Raw genomic sequence first — 16935 nt, forward strand, 5'->3', positions numbered from 1 at the left:
GATATCGACGTTGCTGCCGAAGTCATGGGATGTGAGACTTCAAAGGATCTCTGGAACTCGATTCAGAGTGTCTTTGGAATCAAGACAAAATCCAACATTACCTACTACAAGAGAGAGTTTCAGAAGGTCCAAAAGGGAGCCATGACCATGTCAGAGTACTTGAAGACTGTCAAGAAGTTAACGGATAATCTTGCTTTGGCTGGGAAACCGGTTCCCTTAGATGATTTGGTTCAACAAGTGTTGACCGGACTCGATTCAATAGAGTACAACCCGGTGGTTTGTCAAATTTTGGAGAACGAAAACATTAGTTGGGTTGATTTACAAGCAAAGTTACTAAGCTATGAGAAGCGGTTGGAGCAGATCAATGCCGGCTTATCATCATTTGCTTTAGGTTCGGTCTCAGCTAACTATGCTGGTATGCGAAATTTTGCCAATCAATCTGGACAGAGTAGAGGTCACGGTGGTGCCTCAGGAAATCAACACAGAAATCAAAGGTTTTCAACCAATAACAACAATCACCGGAATTATGGCAATAGAGGAGGAAGATCCAGTCGAGGAAGAGGAGGCCGATCCAACAATTCTCGCCCACTTTGTCAAGTTTGTGGCAGGATAGGGCACACTGCGGTCAAGTGTTATTATCGGTACGATGACACTTATCAAGGAACTCCACCGGACCAACAGAGGAATGCAATCAACATCAACACCAACAACAACAACACAGCTGCTTTCATTGCTAGTTCGGAGGTAGTTGGTGACCCTGCATGGTACGTCGATAGTGGTGCCAGTGCGCATGTTACAGATGATGTTAACGACATTGGACAGCCAGCTGATTATCAGGGTAAGCAAACTCTCACTATTGGTAATGGTAAGCAACTTCCAATTGCTCATGTTGGGAATTCAATTTTGCATACTGGTGCTGGCAAAGCTTTATTCTTGAAAGATATCTTGCATGTTCCAGAAATTAAAAAGAAACTTCTCAGTGTTTCTCAGCTTACTACTTTTAATAATATTGTTGTTACCTTTGACTCTTGTGGTTGTGTTGTTAAGGACAATGCAACAGGAACAACTCTGCTCAGAGGGAAGCTTAAGGATGGACTTTACCAGCTTGACATTTCCACCAAGCCTTCTCATGATTCTCAATTTCCAGCTCAGCATTCTCATTGTCGTTCAATCTTTTTAGTTCAGTCTGATAGTTTCAAGTCTTTAAATTCCCTAAGAGAATTGTGGCATAGGAGATTAGGCCACCCCTCATCTAGAACTCTTGATCTCATCCTATCATTTTGTAATCAAAAAGTTCAAGTTAATGACAAGACGATTTTTTGTGATGCCTGCCAGTATGGCAAGTCCCATCTTCTGCCATTTAAATCTTCTACTTCGCATGCTTCTAATCCATTGGATCTTATACACACTGACTTATGGGGACCCTCCCCAGTCTTGTCCACAAATGGGTTCCGGTATTACATTCATTTTCTTGACGATTTCAGTAGATATACTTGGATTTTTCCATTGCGGAACAAATCTGAGTCCTTCAAAGCCTTTATTCAGTTCAAAAATCTTGCTGAAAATCAACTCGAAAGGAAAATTAAATGTCTTCAAACTGATATGGGGGGTGAGTACCAAAGTTTTGCTGATTTTGTCAAACAACAGGGTATTGAGTTTCGTCATTCTTGTCCTTACACCTATGCTCAAAATGGAAGAGCTGAGCGAAAACATCGACATATTGTTGAGACCGGCTTAACACTTTTAGCCCAAGCAAATATGCCCTTGAGGTACTGGGCAAAAGCTTTCCAAACCTCAGTTTACTGGATCAATCGTCTACCTAAACCGGTGTTGCAAGGCTTCACACCTCTACAAAAACTCTTTAAAAGATCTCCAGATTATCCTAATCTCAAAGTGTTCGGCTGTGCAAGTTTCCCGTGCTTGCGTCCCTATCAAACACAAAAATTCCAATTTCACACTACCAAGTGCGTTTTCTTAGGATATAGTGATGCACATAAAGGGTTCAAGTGTGTTAGTCCTACGGGCCGTATATATTTATCTCGGCATGTTGTCTTCAATGAGCTTGAGTTTCCTTTCAAGTCTGGTTTTCTCCATGCAAAACAGTCTGAGACTCTTACTCTCTCACAATCGTGCACCTGGTCTCCTCCGTTGCTCTCTACTAGCCCTCTATCTCCATTAATTTCTGATGCTTCTTCTTTGTCAGATGGTAAAATCCCCCCTTCAGCTTCCTCTGACGCTGTAGCTGCTCCGGTTGCTCCCTTAACAGCATGTTCACCTGAGCAAAATCCATCACCTGCTGCTGTGAACCAATCTGATGAGCATGCTGATGGAGATGTTGGGCACCATGAAAGTGCAAGTTCCAGCAACATGCCAATCCACTCTCGTGAACCTGTCGAAACTGTTCTGGAATTACAGTCAGGTAATGTTGTTCCATCAAGCATTCACAAACATCCCATGATAACAAGATCCCAATCCGGCATAATTAAAAAGAAGACATACCCCTCAGAATATCATGTGTATATGGCTTCAAAGGACCAAGTACCACGTGAGCCAAGTACTCTTCAAGAAGCACTGAACGATGTTCATTGGTTTGATGCTATGAAAGAGGAGATCACTGCTCTTCAACGGAATAAAACTTGGGTTTTAGTTCCCTACTCACCTGCATATAATTTAGTTGGCAACAAATGGGTGTTCAAAACCAAATACAACTCTGATGGCAGCTTTCAACGATGTAAGGCAAGACTTGTGGCCAAGGGTTTCACTCAAACTCCAGGGGTAGATTTCTCTGAAACTTTCAGTCCAGTTATTAAAGCTTCTACAGTCAGAGTTGTTCTTACTCTTGCAGTGTCACGCAATTGGATGGTAAGACAGTTGGACATCAATAATGCATTTTTGAATGGCACTTTGCAAGAGACGGTGTATATGAGGCAGCTCGAAGGATTTGAGGATGTGTCTAAGCCAAATTTTGTTTGCAAATTGCAGAAAGCTTTGTACGGTTTGAGACAAGCTCCAAGAGCATGGTATGAAAAATTGAAAACTACCTTGGTAAGTTGGAAGTTTCGTAACTCCAAGTGTGATTCCTCTCTTTTCTTCTACAAAGACAAGGCTCAGATCATTTTGGTCCTCATTTACGTTGATGATATCATTGTGACTGGAAGTAATTCAAGGTCCTTGTAGATGTTTGTGACTAAATTACATAGCATGTTTGCCTTGAAGGACATGGGAGATTTACATCATTTTTTGGGCATTGAAGTGCGACGGGATGATACCGGTATGTATTTGACTCAGACTCGTTATATTGGAGAGTTACTTCAAAGAGGTCACATGGAGCATGTCAAACCTTGCCCCACACCAGCCGTGGTGGGCAAGTCCATGTCTCTTGCTGATGGTGAACTTCTGAAAAATCCAACTGATTATCGACGTGTAATTGGTGGACTTCAGTATTTAACCAACACTCGTCCTGACATTTCATTTATTGTAAATAAGTTGAGCCAATTCTTGCATGCTCCAACTGTTAATCATTGGCAAGGGGCAAAGCGAGTCTTAAGGTATTTGAAAGGGACTCAGAATATGGGACTACATATAAAGCCATGCTCAAGATTGACTCTCCAAGGGTTTTCAGATGCGGATTGGGCATGTTGTATTGATGATCGTAGATCTACAGCTGGTTATTGTGTGTATTTTGGTGACTCTCTAGTCTCTTGGTCTTCACGAAAACAACATGTTGTGGCTCGCTCTAGTGCTAAGTCCGAATATAGGGCATTGGCTCAAGTTTGTTGTGAACTGTCTTGGCTTGAATCACTTCTTCGAGAGCTGTCCTTCAGATGTTTTTCAATTCCTATTACTTGGTGTGATAATTTGAGTGCTAGTGCCCTGGCTGCCAATCCCGTTTATCATGCTCGAACGAAGCACATTGAGGTTGATATTCATTTTGTTCGTGACAAAGTTCTGGCCAAGCAGCTCGATGTGCGATATGTCCCATCTCATGATCAGGTTGCTGACTGCCTCACTAAACCATTGTCTCACTCTCAATTTGCGTGCTTTAGAGACAAACTTGGAGTTGTTGAGAGACCTCTACCACTCACAAGTTTGCGGGGAAGTGTTAAAGCATGAAGAGTGTCGATACGTCTCTGTATTGTAATTCTATTTATTTATTTATTTATGTTCTTTGTAATTACAAATGTCACACAGTAGTTGGTCCCTCTCTAGGGCTTCATATGTATTCACATAGTTCACACTATAAATACAAATGCTTCTCAGTGCAGCCGGCAATGCTTGAGCGGCTGAGAACTGTCCAGCGTATTCTAGCTCATGTTCAATATTCTGTCTTTGTAGTTTTTCAACTCTGTGCACTAGTCCACCGGTACTCCCCCAATCCGTGTGTTATATCCTATAACACACGGATATTGACCTTCAACAACTCTCTTCCTTTATTCGGGTTTGGGAATGGCTCAAAGTGTAGGCGGAGTTCATTTCAATATATATTGATTACATTGCGAGAAATTATAACAAGCTCGTCACTTCGCATTAGCAATTGTTTTCCCTCTATTATATCATGTACTAAGCTCCCATATATAGGCAATGTGGCAATGACAAACCCCTATGCTTCCAAGCCAACTCCCAAGGCAGCTTTCACCGAGCTAAAGCGTCCACATACCATTTTTCGAGCTGGCTAAACTCTTCCCATACAAGATCCACAGGTAAGCCAAACTCCTCCCATACAAGATCCATAGGCATCCTTTCCACGGCATCCATCGCCCCAGTCTCATACCTTGAGAGGCCGACGCGCGCATAGATGGGTCACTCTGGTCCCAATTTTAATAAGTCTGCCCCTCTCTGCATTTGCAATAATTTGTTCGCTTTGGGTCGAAACTCGCATGACTTTGTCCTCACAGGCCCGGTCCAACCCATACTAATACAATACCCAAAAAACAGATATTACTAATTAGGACGTTTGACTCCTATTATATTCTAGATCATCCACTATAGTACACATACTTTACATAATACTTACACTAATCAGTGTAAAAGTGATCGCATTTCAAATTTTTTATTAAAGTTACTGTGACTGGGCCTGGCCAGTCCTCAACCTTTTACAAATGGAACACCTCTTGCGGCCCACCATTTTGTGGCCCAGCAATTTGTGCACTTCCTCTTGTCGATCTTTAATCTGAGCCCTCCAATTTCTATCACAAAACAGGAATCAACCCATTACCATTGGATTTACAATCTTGACAACCCAGACAGAGTCAATTGGTTGGGAAGTTGTACAGTAGATTATTTCTCTGTCTCTCCTGTATGCGTTCAGACTGGATTGATTTTTCACCATCGACGAACACGCATCTCGCACATTCTCTCCGGACGGGATCGCTACCACTTATCAACGGGGAGGACCGTACATGTAGAGTAAACTCGGAGCCGACTCGATTCCGAGTGTCGAACGATTCTCGGGCTGATCATAAAGATCGTCCCTTCACAAACAAGTTCCTCGAATCCTATTCCTTCAGCTCTACTTTTTAACTATAGTTTGCTAATACTTCATTGCAAATATCGAATTTTAGCGGGATATCTTTGATTGATGAATTTGGTTTGCGAAATGCCCCATCATGCTGACCAAAACTAGGGTTTGTTTGGGGTTTTCGTCTATACGACAAAGTTAGGGTTTTAGTTTGGGCTTCGTTTATTTCGAGATTAATTGAGTGATGTATGAGGTAGTCGAATCTTCAGCTGAGGATATTTGATTTGGTTTGATTTTGTGCTTTGCGAAGGAGTTGGCTTCTTTGTGTAGTTGGGTTTATTGAATTCAATGATAAAGTTTGGGTTTTTCACCTGGGTTCTATAGATGGTGACTAATTGAGATGTTCTTTTCTCTGCTGGTTGTTATAATGGTTTGGAAGTGTAGGGGAATTTCATGGGTTTTTCAGTTGTCTGAAACTAAGGGGTTATGATCTGCAGTGATTCAATTTTGTGAGGAAATTGGGGGTTTGACTTGGGATTGTACGATATGGCTGAGGAGTCGTCTGATACAATGAACCTTGATTTGAATCTGGGTCCTGGACCTGAGGCTGGCTCAGGATCAATGCCGGGTGAAGCTGTGAATCTGGATGACTGGGTTGATCAACCGTTTAATAGAATTAGGGAGGCTGTTAGGCGTAGGGCTCGACAGCAATGGCGATGGAGACATGTTCGAATGTCACCTGAAGCGCAAAACCTATCAATGGAATTGAGTCAATTGATGGGTAATTCTGCCAATATGACCTCATTACATGCAGGTGAGGGCAGTGTTGCTGCTGAGGATAGAACAACTGAGGTGCCCAAAATGTGCGAAACCAACAATGGGTTATTGGAAGATGATGTGTCGGAGAAAAAGGATGATGTTGAAAAAAGTGTTGGAAATGATGGGAGCTTTTTTGATTGCAATATATGTTTGGATTTGTCTAAGGATCCCGTTGTAACTTGTTGTGGGCACTTGTTTTGTTGGTCATGCCTTTATCGGTGGCTGCATGTGCATTCAGATGCGAAGGAGTGTCCTGTCTGCAAGGGAGAGGTGACCATGAAGAATGTTACCCCGATATATGGTCGTGGGAGCAATAATCATACCCTTGAGCCAGAGCAGGATCCAAGTCTTAAAATTCCTCTTAGGCCCAATGCTCGACAAGTTGAGAGCTTGAGGCAAACCATTCAGAGGAATCCTTTTGGTTTCTCAGTGGAGGAGATGATTCGGCGACTTGGAAGTCGATTTGACCTTGCAAGGGATTTGACTCCTCCACAGGATCCCAACAATGCACACGAAACTGCAGAGCGAATGGATTCGTTACGCAACAGGTTGCTGAGTTCTAGAGGGATGCACACGGAACAAAGTCCTGCTGCCCCACCCGAAGAAGTTGTAGATTTAATACAGAGTAGCTCAAATGGCCCTGAGGCAGGACAATCTTCACGCCTTCAGTCTGTATTACTTCGAAGAACCCAATCACAGTTGCAAAGAGCTACAACAGCCTCCTCTCTATCCACTGCTTTGAATTCTGCTGAAAGATTGGTTGAAGCTTATTTTCGAAGCAATACTGTTGCTAGACATCAAGAGCAGCCTCAACCAGTTGACGACAGAGATTCTTTCTCAAGCATAGCTGCTGTTATAAACTCAGAGTCACAAATTGACACTGCAATGGAAATCGACTCTTTGGTAACCCTTTCGACTTCATCTTCTAGAAGAAGAAATGAAGCTTCAAGGGTTTCAGATGTGGACAGCGGGGATTCTCGCGCTCCTAGAAGGAGACGGTTGAACTAGCAATAATTTTTCTACATAATCTCATTCTATGATAATCAACCCCCATGCTCAAAGTATGTAACATTCGAAGAACAGTTGAGACCGATGACTCGGTTTGTATTCATAAATCTTACTACAATTTATGACTTTTATGTTACATTGATTCGATTTCATTATGTCGCTTTACAAGTTTAAAGCTTTTCTGTATACCATATGGTTTAATGTATCATCGTCCTCATGTTTAAAGCTGCGCTGTAAGGTTTTTTCTTCCCTTGTTTTTTCTTTCATCGTTGATAGCGTTATTTAAAAGGTTTTCTTTGTTTTGTGAGGAACATTACACTAGGTAGGGCAAAAATATACATTTGGTCCTCAACTATATCTTTGATTTCATTTTTGTTATTAAACTTTTTTTGCTTTTAAAATCGTTTCTCAATTATTCGAAGGTATCATGTTCGTCCCTCAAAAGATTTCGACATCAGAAAAATCATACGTGGCAATTGACGTAATTTTTACACCAATCATCTCACTTGACTTAAATTGTAAACCTGTTATCTCACAGAATTTCCAAAATATGTAACTCTTCAAAATCTCCAATCTATTTGGTTGTATAGTTTAAAAACTAAAAGTTTTAGACATTAATAATTTACGGATAATATCGTTGTCAAAGTTTGTCAACTAAAATTAGTCTGATATGTCGAATAGATGTTATGTTGGATTTTTTCGACTACTCTCTCACTTGAAGAACGAACTAGGTACTTTTTAATAGTTGAAGTACGAAATTAAGAGAGAAAAATTTAAGGATGAAAGTGAAAATATGGGTATAGTTGAGGGGTAGAGTTGTGAATGAGAGGCAGTTATGGTGATCGGAACTTTAAAGCAAATAAAGAAACTAGGCTTGGGCTGGACTTGCATTTTTAATTGTAGTCAATTGCATTCAAAATCAAGCCCAGTTTGGTCTGATACTTCTGACCTAACTAGTCTTGTCTGAAGGGCGTCCATCAGGCCCGTATAGAAATCCTTTGGGTCCATTGGAGACGCTAATTGGGCCATATAGAAGTCCAACAAAAGATATGGCCTGCCCACTAATTAATTATTTTTTTTTTGAAATGGGGATTTGAGGAGGGGTAGGATTCGAACTCACGACATAATGAGTGAATGATCCTTTATATGTAATGTGATTGCCGTTTAACCAACGGCTCACTTGCACCCACTAACTAATTGGGCCAAAGAGAAATACAATGTAACAGTAAAGGTGACTCGTGAGATTTATTTACACTCCAAAGAAATTGAAAAATATCTAACCACCAACCCTAAGTAACCAAAAAGTTACTCCTTCCGTCTCATTTTAGTTGTCCCCTTCAATTTTACACACAGTTAAGAAATTGCATTACTCCCCTTCAATTTGACATTTATATCCTCATTTATAGAGGATAATTAAGATGTCAATGACTCATTGGGAATTCACTTCATTAGCTTTTCAATTTAAGGGTAAAGAGGGGTAAGATGAGAAAAATTGATGAAATTAGTTTTAATTAATTGAAATTGACATGTATTTTGGGACATCCCAAAAAAGAATAAAGGACAATTAAAGTGGGACGGAGAGAGTACATATTTATGAATACATACACCTCAAAGCAAGCTTATGAGGAATTAGACCAACCAGTTGGTTCTTATTGAGATTGAGATCTTTCAAAGAAGATAAAGCCCCAATATTTAACTTTTTGGTTACTTAAAAATTGTCCCGTATTTTAACCCACAATCCATGTAGTGCGTGGGACACCCATTGATTGTGAAGACAGATATAGAGCCCTCTAAACATTGAACACTTCTGGTGGAGGAGGTTAAAATGGGGGGTAAGAAATTGGGGGACGAAAATTTTTCAGTAGACCAAGAGATCTACAAAAGAATATGAAGCAGAGAAAAGATTTTGATCCAATAACCAACTGAAATAACAACCCATTCTCCCTTTCTCCTCTCTTTTCTTATACACATAAAACCAATAAATATACTACTCACAGATTTGAGTACTCAAAAATAATAATACTCATCTCTTTCATATGACTTTGTCTAGGAGGATGTTTCTTCCTTGGATATTCTTCTTCATGTTTGTTTGTTCATGTATTCTCAAAATTGAAACAAAAAAAACTGTACTGGTTCTACCTATGATTTTACCTCAATCACTGTCCCTTCTGGTTAACTCTAACTAGGAGCTCGGCATAGAGAATCTCGTTCCACGCATCAGGCACGCCAGGAAGGCACCAATGGCTACAGTCCTGGTAATGCATTGGCGACCTCCTTTCCACCTCCGACAGGTTGTGCTTCCGATACATTGACGGATGACCATCCTTTCGGAAATCCGTCATTCGTGTAATGTTTTGGTAGATGACATTTGTTTTCATGTTCCTAAGCACCTTCTCCAATACCAACATCTTGGACGGATAATGCCTTAGATATTTTTCATTCTTTATTGGCTCAGTCTCATGGTCGCAAGCACCACCGGAATTCCACTGTCCACCACTGCAAAGAGACCGATGGAACTGAATTCCAGATATGTTTCATTACGAACAACGAATAATTTGGTTCATCGACAATCACATTCATTTACCTGAAATGGGAAGCGGAGTAACCCCTAAAGAAAACCATGGACTTCTTTGGATTAATATTGGCATCAGCCCATCTTGACCATGTTGTCAACGCTTTCCGAAATGCCTCAACAACATTCAATTCTTCATAGACATGGCCACCTTCTTGGTAATAATCTTTCCTGCAAGTGTACACCACACAACCTTAGCGGCCTTCAACACAACCGGATCTTGTATTCATAAAACAAATCAACAATCATTCAAGAAAACACCCAAGTGATAGTAGGCATACCCTCGGGATGTTTTGTCATGAGTCCACCAATGACCGGTGTTGAAGATGATGATATCGGCACCTTTAAACTGATCGGAAGACTTGCTTACTAAATCAAGCCGAAGCGTCTCCTTCTTTGCTCCATTTTTGTCTTGCACTTCCCATTCTTGAACCAAGAAAGGAGATACAAAGAACTCTACAGTAAAGCTGTAATCCTGTACACAGAAGATAGAAGCAAAGCAATTTCATTCCATTACGAAATTGTTCCACACAAACCAGTGGCAGAAGTAAATAACTACAAGCTAACAGTACTGATAAATAACCTACTTTGAATACGAAAGAGTATGAAGCTTCCCCTCGGAAATGGTGTCTTCCTTTGGCTTCAAAAACCTTGCTTTGATCCTTCACTGAGTTTCTAAGTATGCAGACTAGAGATTCCCACATGTTTCTATTTAGCGAATCACCGACAAAAACAAGCCGCTTTCCTCTCAACAGCTCCAGCATGTGAGCCCCGTTAAACCTGAATATGAAATTTCATCTAAACCCATCTCAGCAAACAAGAATCAAGGTACTGAAATCAAAATCTACAGATCAATGTAAATGCAAACATAGGAATCAATGTCAAAATTGGACCCAGAAAAACAATTGATCAAAACAGGAAACTTGATTAAGGAAATGAAGTGAAGAGAAACTATTCTGCAATCAGACCTTGGTAAAGTGCATCCCTTGGGCTTCCATTTGTATTTCTGGTAATTCTTATCTGGCCGCCCATTAATGATACAATTGAACTGCTCATCGATGAGCGAGCAAGATCCAGGTTGGTACAGAGGATATGAATCGTCTATGACCCATTCACCATCAAAGAAATTGCAATTCATCAGAGATTGTAAAACATTCTGCTTCTCCTGCTCCACCGACACTCCTGAATCAGTCCCATTGCTCTGTTTCTTCAGTAACGAAGCAGAATAATTCGATTTCAAGCCCTTCTCTGCAACTCCCTTCTCTCCTTCCCCAGAATTAGCCACTATAGGGACTCCTGGTGCTCCAACCATTGTTTGATTTGCATTCAAACCATCACCTTTATCAGAAACCCTCTGCGTAGTCGTAGTTGTATTTGCATTGGGTGGCACTCCTTTCACGCTGGGAGGGACTGCCGTCTGATTCTGCAAACCAGTAACTTCATTTGGTTCATGAACTATTTGGGTATTGTTTTGTACAATGGATAGTGTTGTATTTGCACTGGAAGAAGAAAACGATGGAGCTACAATCACACTAGATCTGGTTACATTGGATTGTGGAGGAATAGAAGAGGGAGGTACGGCCACACTAGAAGAGATGTTTTTAGATTCTTGAGAATCAAATGTGTTGTCGGGAAAGAAATAAGAGAAAAGAGAAGAAAAATGAGATTCACCGGAATCAGATCGTGTTGAGCTATTGGAACTAAAATCAGTACTGAAGATGTTGGAGAACCAAGGAGAAGAGGAATTAGAAGAAGGATTGAATGCCAGAAAAACAGTGAAACAAATGAAGGCAAAGACGAACCCATAAAGAAAAGCCACAGTGGTTTTCTTAGGTTTGGAGAGAGGGAGGAGGGTCTTGAAGTCTGAGAAGAGAGTCCCTCCATTGATGGAGAGGTGCTTTGTGGCATCAGCCATGGAAACAGATAAATTGTTTCTGTATTCTGTCACCAAACCCAGAAAGAATAAAGAGAGAAATCAAGGAAATGGGGGTTCTTTGTCCCGTGTGAATATGATGAAGAGTCGTAAGAGAGATGGAATCGGAGATGCGTAGAGGGCTCCTGGAGTCTGGAGAGAGTAAGTTTACCATGAGCAGAGGAAGACGGGTTTCAAATTGTAGGAAAAAGAGATCATCGTGCTCCGATAAAACACTTTGCGCGTGGGGCCACGTGTTAACTGACATTACTCTTCCACCGCGCGTCTCAGTGCCCACGATATCAAAATCAACGGTCCAGATCTAATATTCAACATATACAGTTGTAATTGGAGGAACTTGCTGTGCTGTCATGAACTGATGGACTGCAGAGCCACTGGTCGGAGGTCCCAAGTCCAACCTATGGTACCATCTTTAGTCTGTATGACCGAATTTATTTTATTTGAATTAAATTTAGTTTTAAAATAAGTTATATGTCTGAAATTTAAATTTAGATATAAATTTTTTGTCAGGTTTAAAATCATGTTCAAATCTAGACACATCAATTTATTTATTCGGACCTTAATTTGGATTAGTTTATCGCCCGATTTACTTGTCCAGATTTAAACCAATCTAAATTTGATAAATTAAGTACGTCCGAAATCCAATCCGAATTAAAGTTCGATCATATAAATATTTTATAAACACGTGATGTTATCCGACTTGAAACCGAACCGGGACTATTTTGTTTTCCCACCCCACTACAACCCCTTAAAAGTTAAAAAACTAAGCATACCATTAGGCATCAGCCACGGAAACATTAGCAACATACTCTGCTTTTTTGCTTTTATGTCTTTTAAGAGTAGAGCTCATGACTTCCTTTTTTTTCCCATTAATTATGCGCGCTGGCAAAAGTACTTTCAACACCAATTTTGTTACCTACACAAATAACTTAGTTGATAAGAGATAATTTTTTAATATCGTGACAATCTCTTTAAGACATGGTCCATTTGGATCGGTACCAATGGAGTAAACCCAATGACTCACGCACCACACTCTCGAAAGCTTTCTTACAAGTGATCAGGATACCTCATTGATATTTTTTGGGTAGGGCCCCAAAGTCTTTGGAGAGATAGAGAGAGATTTATAACGTAAGATTTGTGAATTTCATGTAATGTTAAGAATAAACTCTGTCAACCCTAAGGTTAAAGAAAATTTATTTCTTAGGTACACAAACATCCTCACCAAATCTATACCGGTGAAAAAGAAAAAAAGGGGAGGGGGGAGGACTTATTGCTAATTATATGACCAAATCACACTTCCAAGTAGAAAGGGATTAGCACATGCATGCATGCCCCCTCCTCTGCAGTTGAATTGCCGGCCCATTAATGAAGTAAAGGGACGCTTGCGCCCTTAAAAGGGAAGCTTGGCCCATCTGTTATCGTACCAAATGGTCTTTTAGGCCCATTAGTTCTCTGTGGCACGTAAAAGATACACTCTTAAGCCCATTTCATATGTGGCCCCTTTGTACTCTCGCGTCCTGCCAACGCTTTGGGGCGACAACTCCGATAAAAATGCAGTGAGATATACTGCTCGGGAAACTCTCAAGATACGGTGCACAGGTCTAGGACTTTACTCCGCCAGGTAGGTCGAAGAGCTCTGCCTCCAAGGTCCCGCGAGAGCTCGAAACCGTCAGGTGACGGTGTGCTTTTATATCCGATTACAAAAACTGATCTTCCTTCGTTGATCAAAGGCGTTCCCTTTTGTCCACGGCCATTACTTAGTACTTACCAAGCAAATGAAGGCAACTCGGCGAGTCAAATCAATCGCGAAGAGGGAATCCGACGACGAGTCCAGCAATAGGCCGATTCGGCGTTGCAAACTCAAATCGTTGAGCATTAGGGCTAAAGTCAGCCCCAAGAATTTACGCGACTCCATTATCCCTTCACTTCCTCTTGAAATGACGATCTTGCCACTTGGGTTCTTTCAAATTGACGCTCTCGACCTCGCGCCTCGTTTGCTAGGCAAGTTTTTGCGGAGAGATGATGTTGTTCTCAAGATTACTGAGGTTACTTGACTTCTTGTTTGCTTTTTAGATTCTGGGTTTTGATTTTCTTCGCCTGCTGTGTTTATTCAAGTGTCTGTTCAATCTAGAATTAAATTTGCATGAGATGGTATGAAAAGTTACTTGTATTGTTCTAATTTCATATGAATAATGAAAAATTGAAAGACGAATGTCGTTTGGCAGGTTGAAGCTTACAGACCTAATGATTCGGCATGCCATGGACGATTCGGAATCACAGCAAGAACAGCCCCAGTTGTAAGATGCTGCCCCCACACCCACCTCATGCGTTTAGAGTTTACACATTTTCGCAATTGTGGCCTTTGCTTTGAAATTTTTGACTTGTTTTGTCAGTTCTTGTAGTGATTGTTTCTGTTTTTTGGTCTGTCTGATTGTAGTTTGGACCTGGAGGGCATGCATATGTTTATCTTTGTTATGGTCTTCATACGATGCTTAATATTGTCGCAGACAAGGAAGGGGTTGGAGCTGCGGTCTTGATACGTGCTTGTGCTCCCATTTGTGGTATTTTTCTGTAGCTCCTCTTTCTATTATTCATCTCCTGGGTTTACTATCCTATGGAATCAGCATACCCTCTTAATTATTATTTCAAAGATTCAAAATTTTAGCCTTTTGTTTGTAGATCATAACCTCCCAGCCATGACTCGGGAAGGAAACTAATTGAACCCTTCAGCCAAATGAACAACTGTGACAACTAGTGTATCAGCTACCTGAAGTATTATCAAAATAAAAATGAATTCACTCCTGTAGTAGTCCGTGTTACTACTTGACTGCTTTTCACATTAACATAATTTGCCTCAAATTCCTCAACTCTAGGTCCTGTTTTCAAAACAATACCCCATTCTTAATAGTTAATAGCCATAATTGTTTTGATATATGGTCTTCACCCTGAATCCCAGTACTTTAAACTCAAGATTGACACAAATGGCACATTGAATAGAAATCTAAAATCTCTGTTTCTTCTCTTTTTTTTGTAAAATTGACTTGCATTTTTTTCCCGGGTGTCTTTCTTGCCTGTAAAACTTGGCAGGGTTGGATATGATTCAGCAGCGACGCGGACAGAAAACTGAGAAGCCTGTTCTCCTTACTGGGCCTGGGAAGGTTCGGTTTTTCCTTTCCACATTTCCTATTGGCCATCAAACTTTGATTGGGTTTCTTCTTACTGGGCCTGTTCTCCCTCACCTTTAAGCATTCTGCGGTCTGCACCCCCTGAAAGAAGAAAGAAACTCTTAACCTTACAAAGCCCCTTAAAAGACTATGAGAAGTATACATAATGTTTTGAACGCAAGAAGTCTGACTATGTGTAGACAAATGGCTCAAGTTAAACTTTTTAAGGAGTTCCTGATTTATAAGAAAAAATGATTGCAAAAAATAGCTTGACGAGGAGCACGACTGAAGTTAGGGTCATATATATCCCCAAGAGTGGAAAGTTGGTAGCAGAGATTCTATGGTGGTGGAAATTTAGTAATGACCATGATTTCATTGTTCCACAGGAAATGTTCTCTGTAGCGCTTCTCTCTCCTTTAATATTTGAAATGAATTATTGGTGGCTTTGATGTTCCCATAGGAACTTAGAAGGTTCATAGTTTATTTATAAGTTTTACTTTCTTGAAAGCAGATTGCTTCGTTTCACTAGCGTAACTAGTTAAAAAATCATTTTTTGTAGATTGGCCAGGCACTGGGAATCTCTACAGGTTGGTCTAATCATGCCCTCTATACCCCTGGTGAGTTTTCCAATAGCACTTTTCTTTTGTACAATTGTACATATGCGACGAGTTATGAATTTACCCTTCCATGTCATCCTGATTCCTGAACGAAAATAATTGCATTTGCTAGGTGGTCTAGAAATCTTAGATGGACCAGAGCCTGAAAAGATATTGATCGGTCCACGAGTTGGCATCGAATATGCTTTACCTGAGCATGTTAGTGCATTGTGGAGATTTGCCATTGCTGATTCCCCTTGGATAAGTGCTCCTAAGAACACCCTGAGACCACTATGATACTCAATGATTTTCAGTTGATACTCGACTCTAGTGTATGTGTACATTGCCTTTTCTTAGGGATGCTGTGAAAAACAGATGCTTCAGAAAATGAATTAAATGGGACTCCCAAGTTCATGAACCTAGCTTCTTGTTTTTACCTTACCCGTTTAGTGTGCCAAGATCACACTATTGGATCCAGGTCTTGTCAATGCCTCTATACTAACTCGAAGCGCTGTAGTAGCGCCAAAGCCCTATGTGCTATAATGCTGAGCCAAGGACGCTCCGCCTTCTCTATAGAAGGACTCCACTGAGTTCTGAACGAATTAGCTCCTTGGTAATGGCTCAATCTATAGATAGAAAGCCCTATGATGGGAAACTACCACGTTAGGTTTGGAGTTGCCTCGGCTTCTTAGGCACATGAGGAACCGGTCTAACATCTTTTCAATCGAAATCCCAATCAAAGACAAGTTCTACCAAGGCCAGGATCTGAAAGAGAAGAATCACTTTCCGGAATTCCAAAGTGACATTTACAGATTATGCACAGATGACTTCTTTCTTTCTTTCTTTTTTAAAGAATTGTTGTTAGGGTTGTTGAATGATTGATTATATATTAGTACATTACCTTGAAACCTGGTAGATGAGATATTTTGTTATCATTTATCCGAGGAGAATGGAATGCGTTGCTAGTGCCCTGGGCTACTACTGGAAGGAATTTGAACATGGTGCTCTTTGGGCGATTATTTGTTTGTTCAGTAATGATATGATCTCAGTAGTTCTCAATGGTTAGTATTTTAGTTATCTCAGTTGTTGAGTTATATGCACAACATTTCTAGGACGTGTGAAGCATTGAAGCCTACGAATTCACTTGATGCACATGAAATTTTGTGTGTACAAACTCAACATTTGAGATAATTGAGATACTAATTATTGGGATTTATGATACTGATCAAACAATGAAACTAGTTTGATACGATCACCGCATTCTTTTTCTTTCATCAAAGACGTACTTCAATATAAAACCAAGTCCAACTACTAGACAAAGCTTACATGCCTTCCAATGACAAATCCGCCTCACCATACCAATGTGTTTCCCCAATGCATTACTG

At 40.5% G+C, this 16935-nt stretch overlaps 3 protein-coding genes across 3 annotated transcripts; 2 read left to right on the forward strand and 1 right to left on the reverse strand.

Moving 5' to 3' along the window:
• The first annotated feature begins 5249 nt into the window (after window positions 1-5249).
• Window positions 5250-7533, forward strand: LOC119998901. Its single transcript, XM_038846375.1, has one exon. It carries the CDS (start codon window positions 6005-6007, stop codon window positions 7283-7285), a length of 1281 nt encoding a protein of 426 aa, XP_038702303.1. The 5' UTR covers window positions 5250-6004; the 3' UTR covers window positions 7286-7533.
• Window positions 7534-9173: 1640 nt separating this feature from the next.
• LOC119998902 (protein trichome birefringence-like) lies at window positions 9174-11936 on the reverse strand. The gene is made up of 5 exons (XM_038846376.1): window positions 10826-11936; window positions 10445-10637; window positions 10139-10332; window positions 9870-10028; window positions 9174-9781 (listed from the first exon to the last, which is right to left on the reverse strand). The coding sequence occupies exons 1-5, from the start codon at window positions 11770-11772 to the stop codon at window positions 9442-9444; spliced, it is 1833 nt and encodes a 610-aa protein (XP_038702304.1). The 5' UTR covers window positions 11773-11936; the 3' UTR covers window positions 9174-9441.
• Window positions 11937-13315: 1379 nt separating this feature from the next.
• Window positions 13316-16531, forward strand: LOC119998904 (DNA-3-methyladenine glycosylase). Its single transcript, XM_038846379.1, has 6 exons — window positions 13316-13835; window positions 14016-14087; window positions 14228-14351; window positions 14878-14948; window positions 15514-15571; window positions 15684-16531. The coding sequence occupies exons 1-6, from the start codon at window positions 13566-13568 to the stop codon at window positions 15845-15847; spliced, it is 759 nt and encodes a 252-aa protein (XP_038702307.1). The 5' UTR covers window positions 13316-13565; the 3' UTR covers window positions 15848-16531.
• The last annotated feature ends 404 nt before the right edge of the window (window positions 16532-16935 follow it).

This window comes from Tripterygium wilfordii, chromosome 5 (genome assembly GCF_013401445.1).
Source record: "Tripterygium wilfordii isolate XIE 37 chromosome 5, ASM1340144v1, whole genome shotgun sequence".
In the NCBI taxonomy this organism is placed as follows: domain Eukaryota; kingdom Viridiplantae; phylum Streptophyta; class Magnoliopsida; order Celastrales; family Celastraceae; genus Tripterygium; species Tripterygium wilfordii.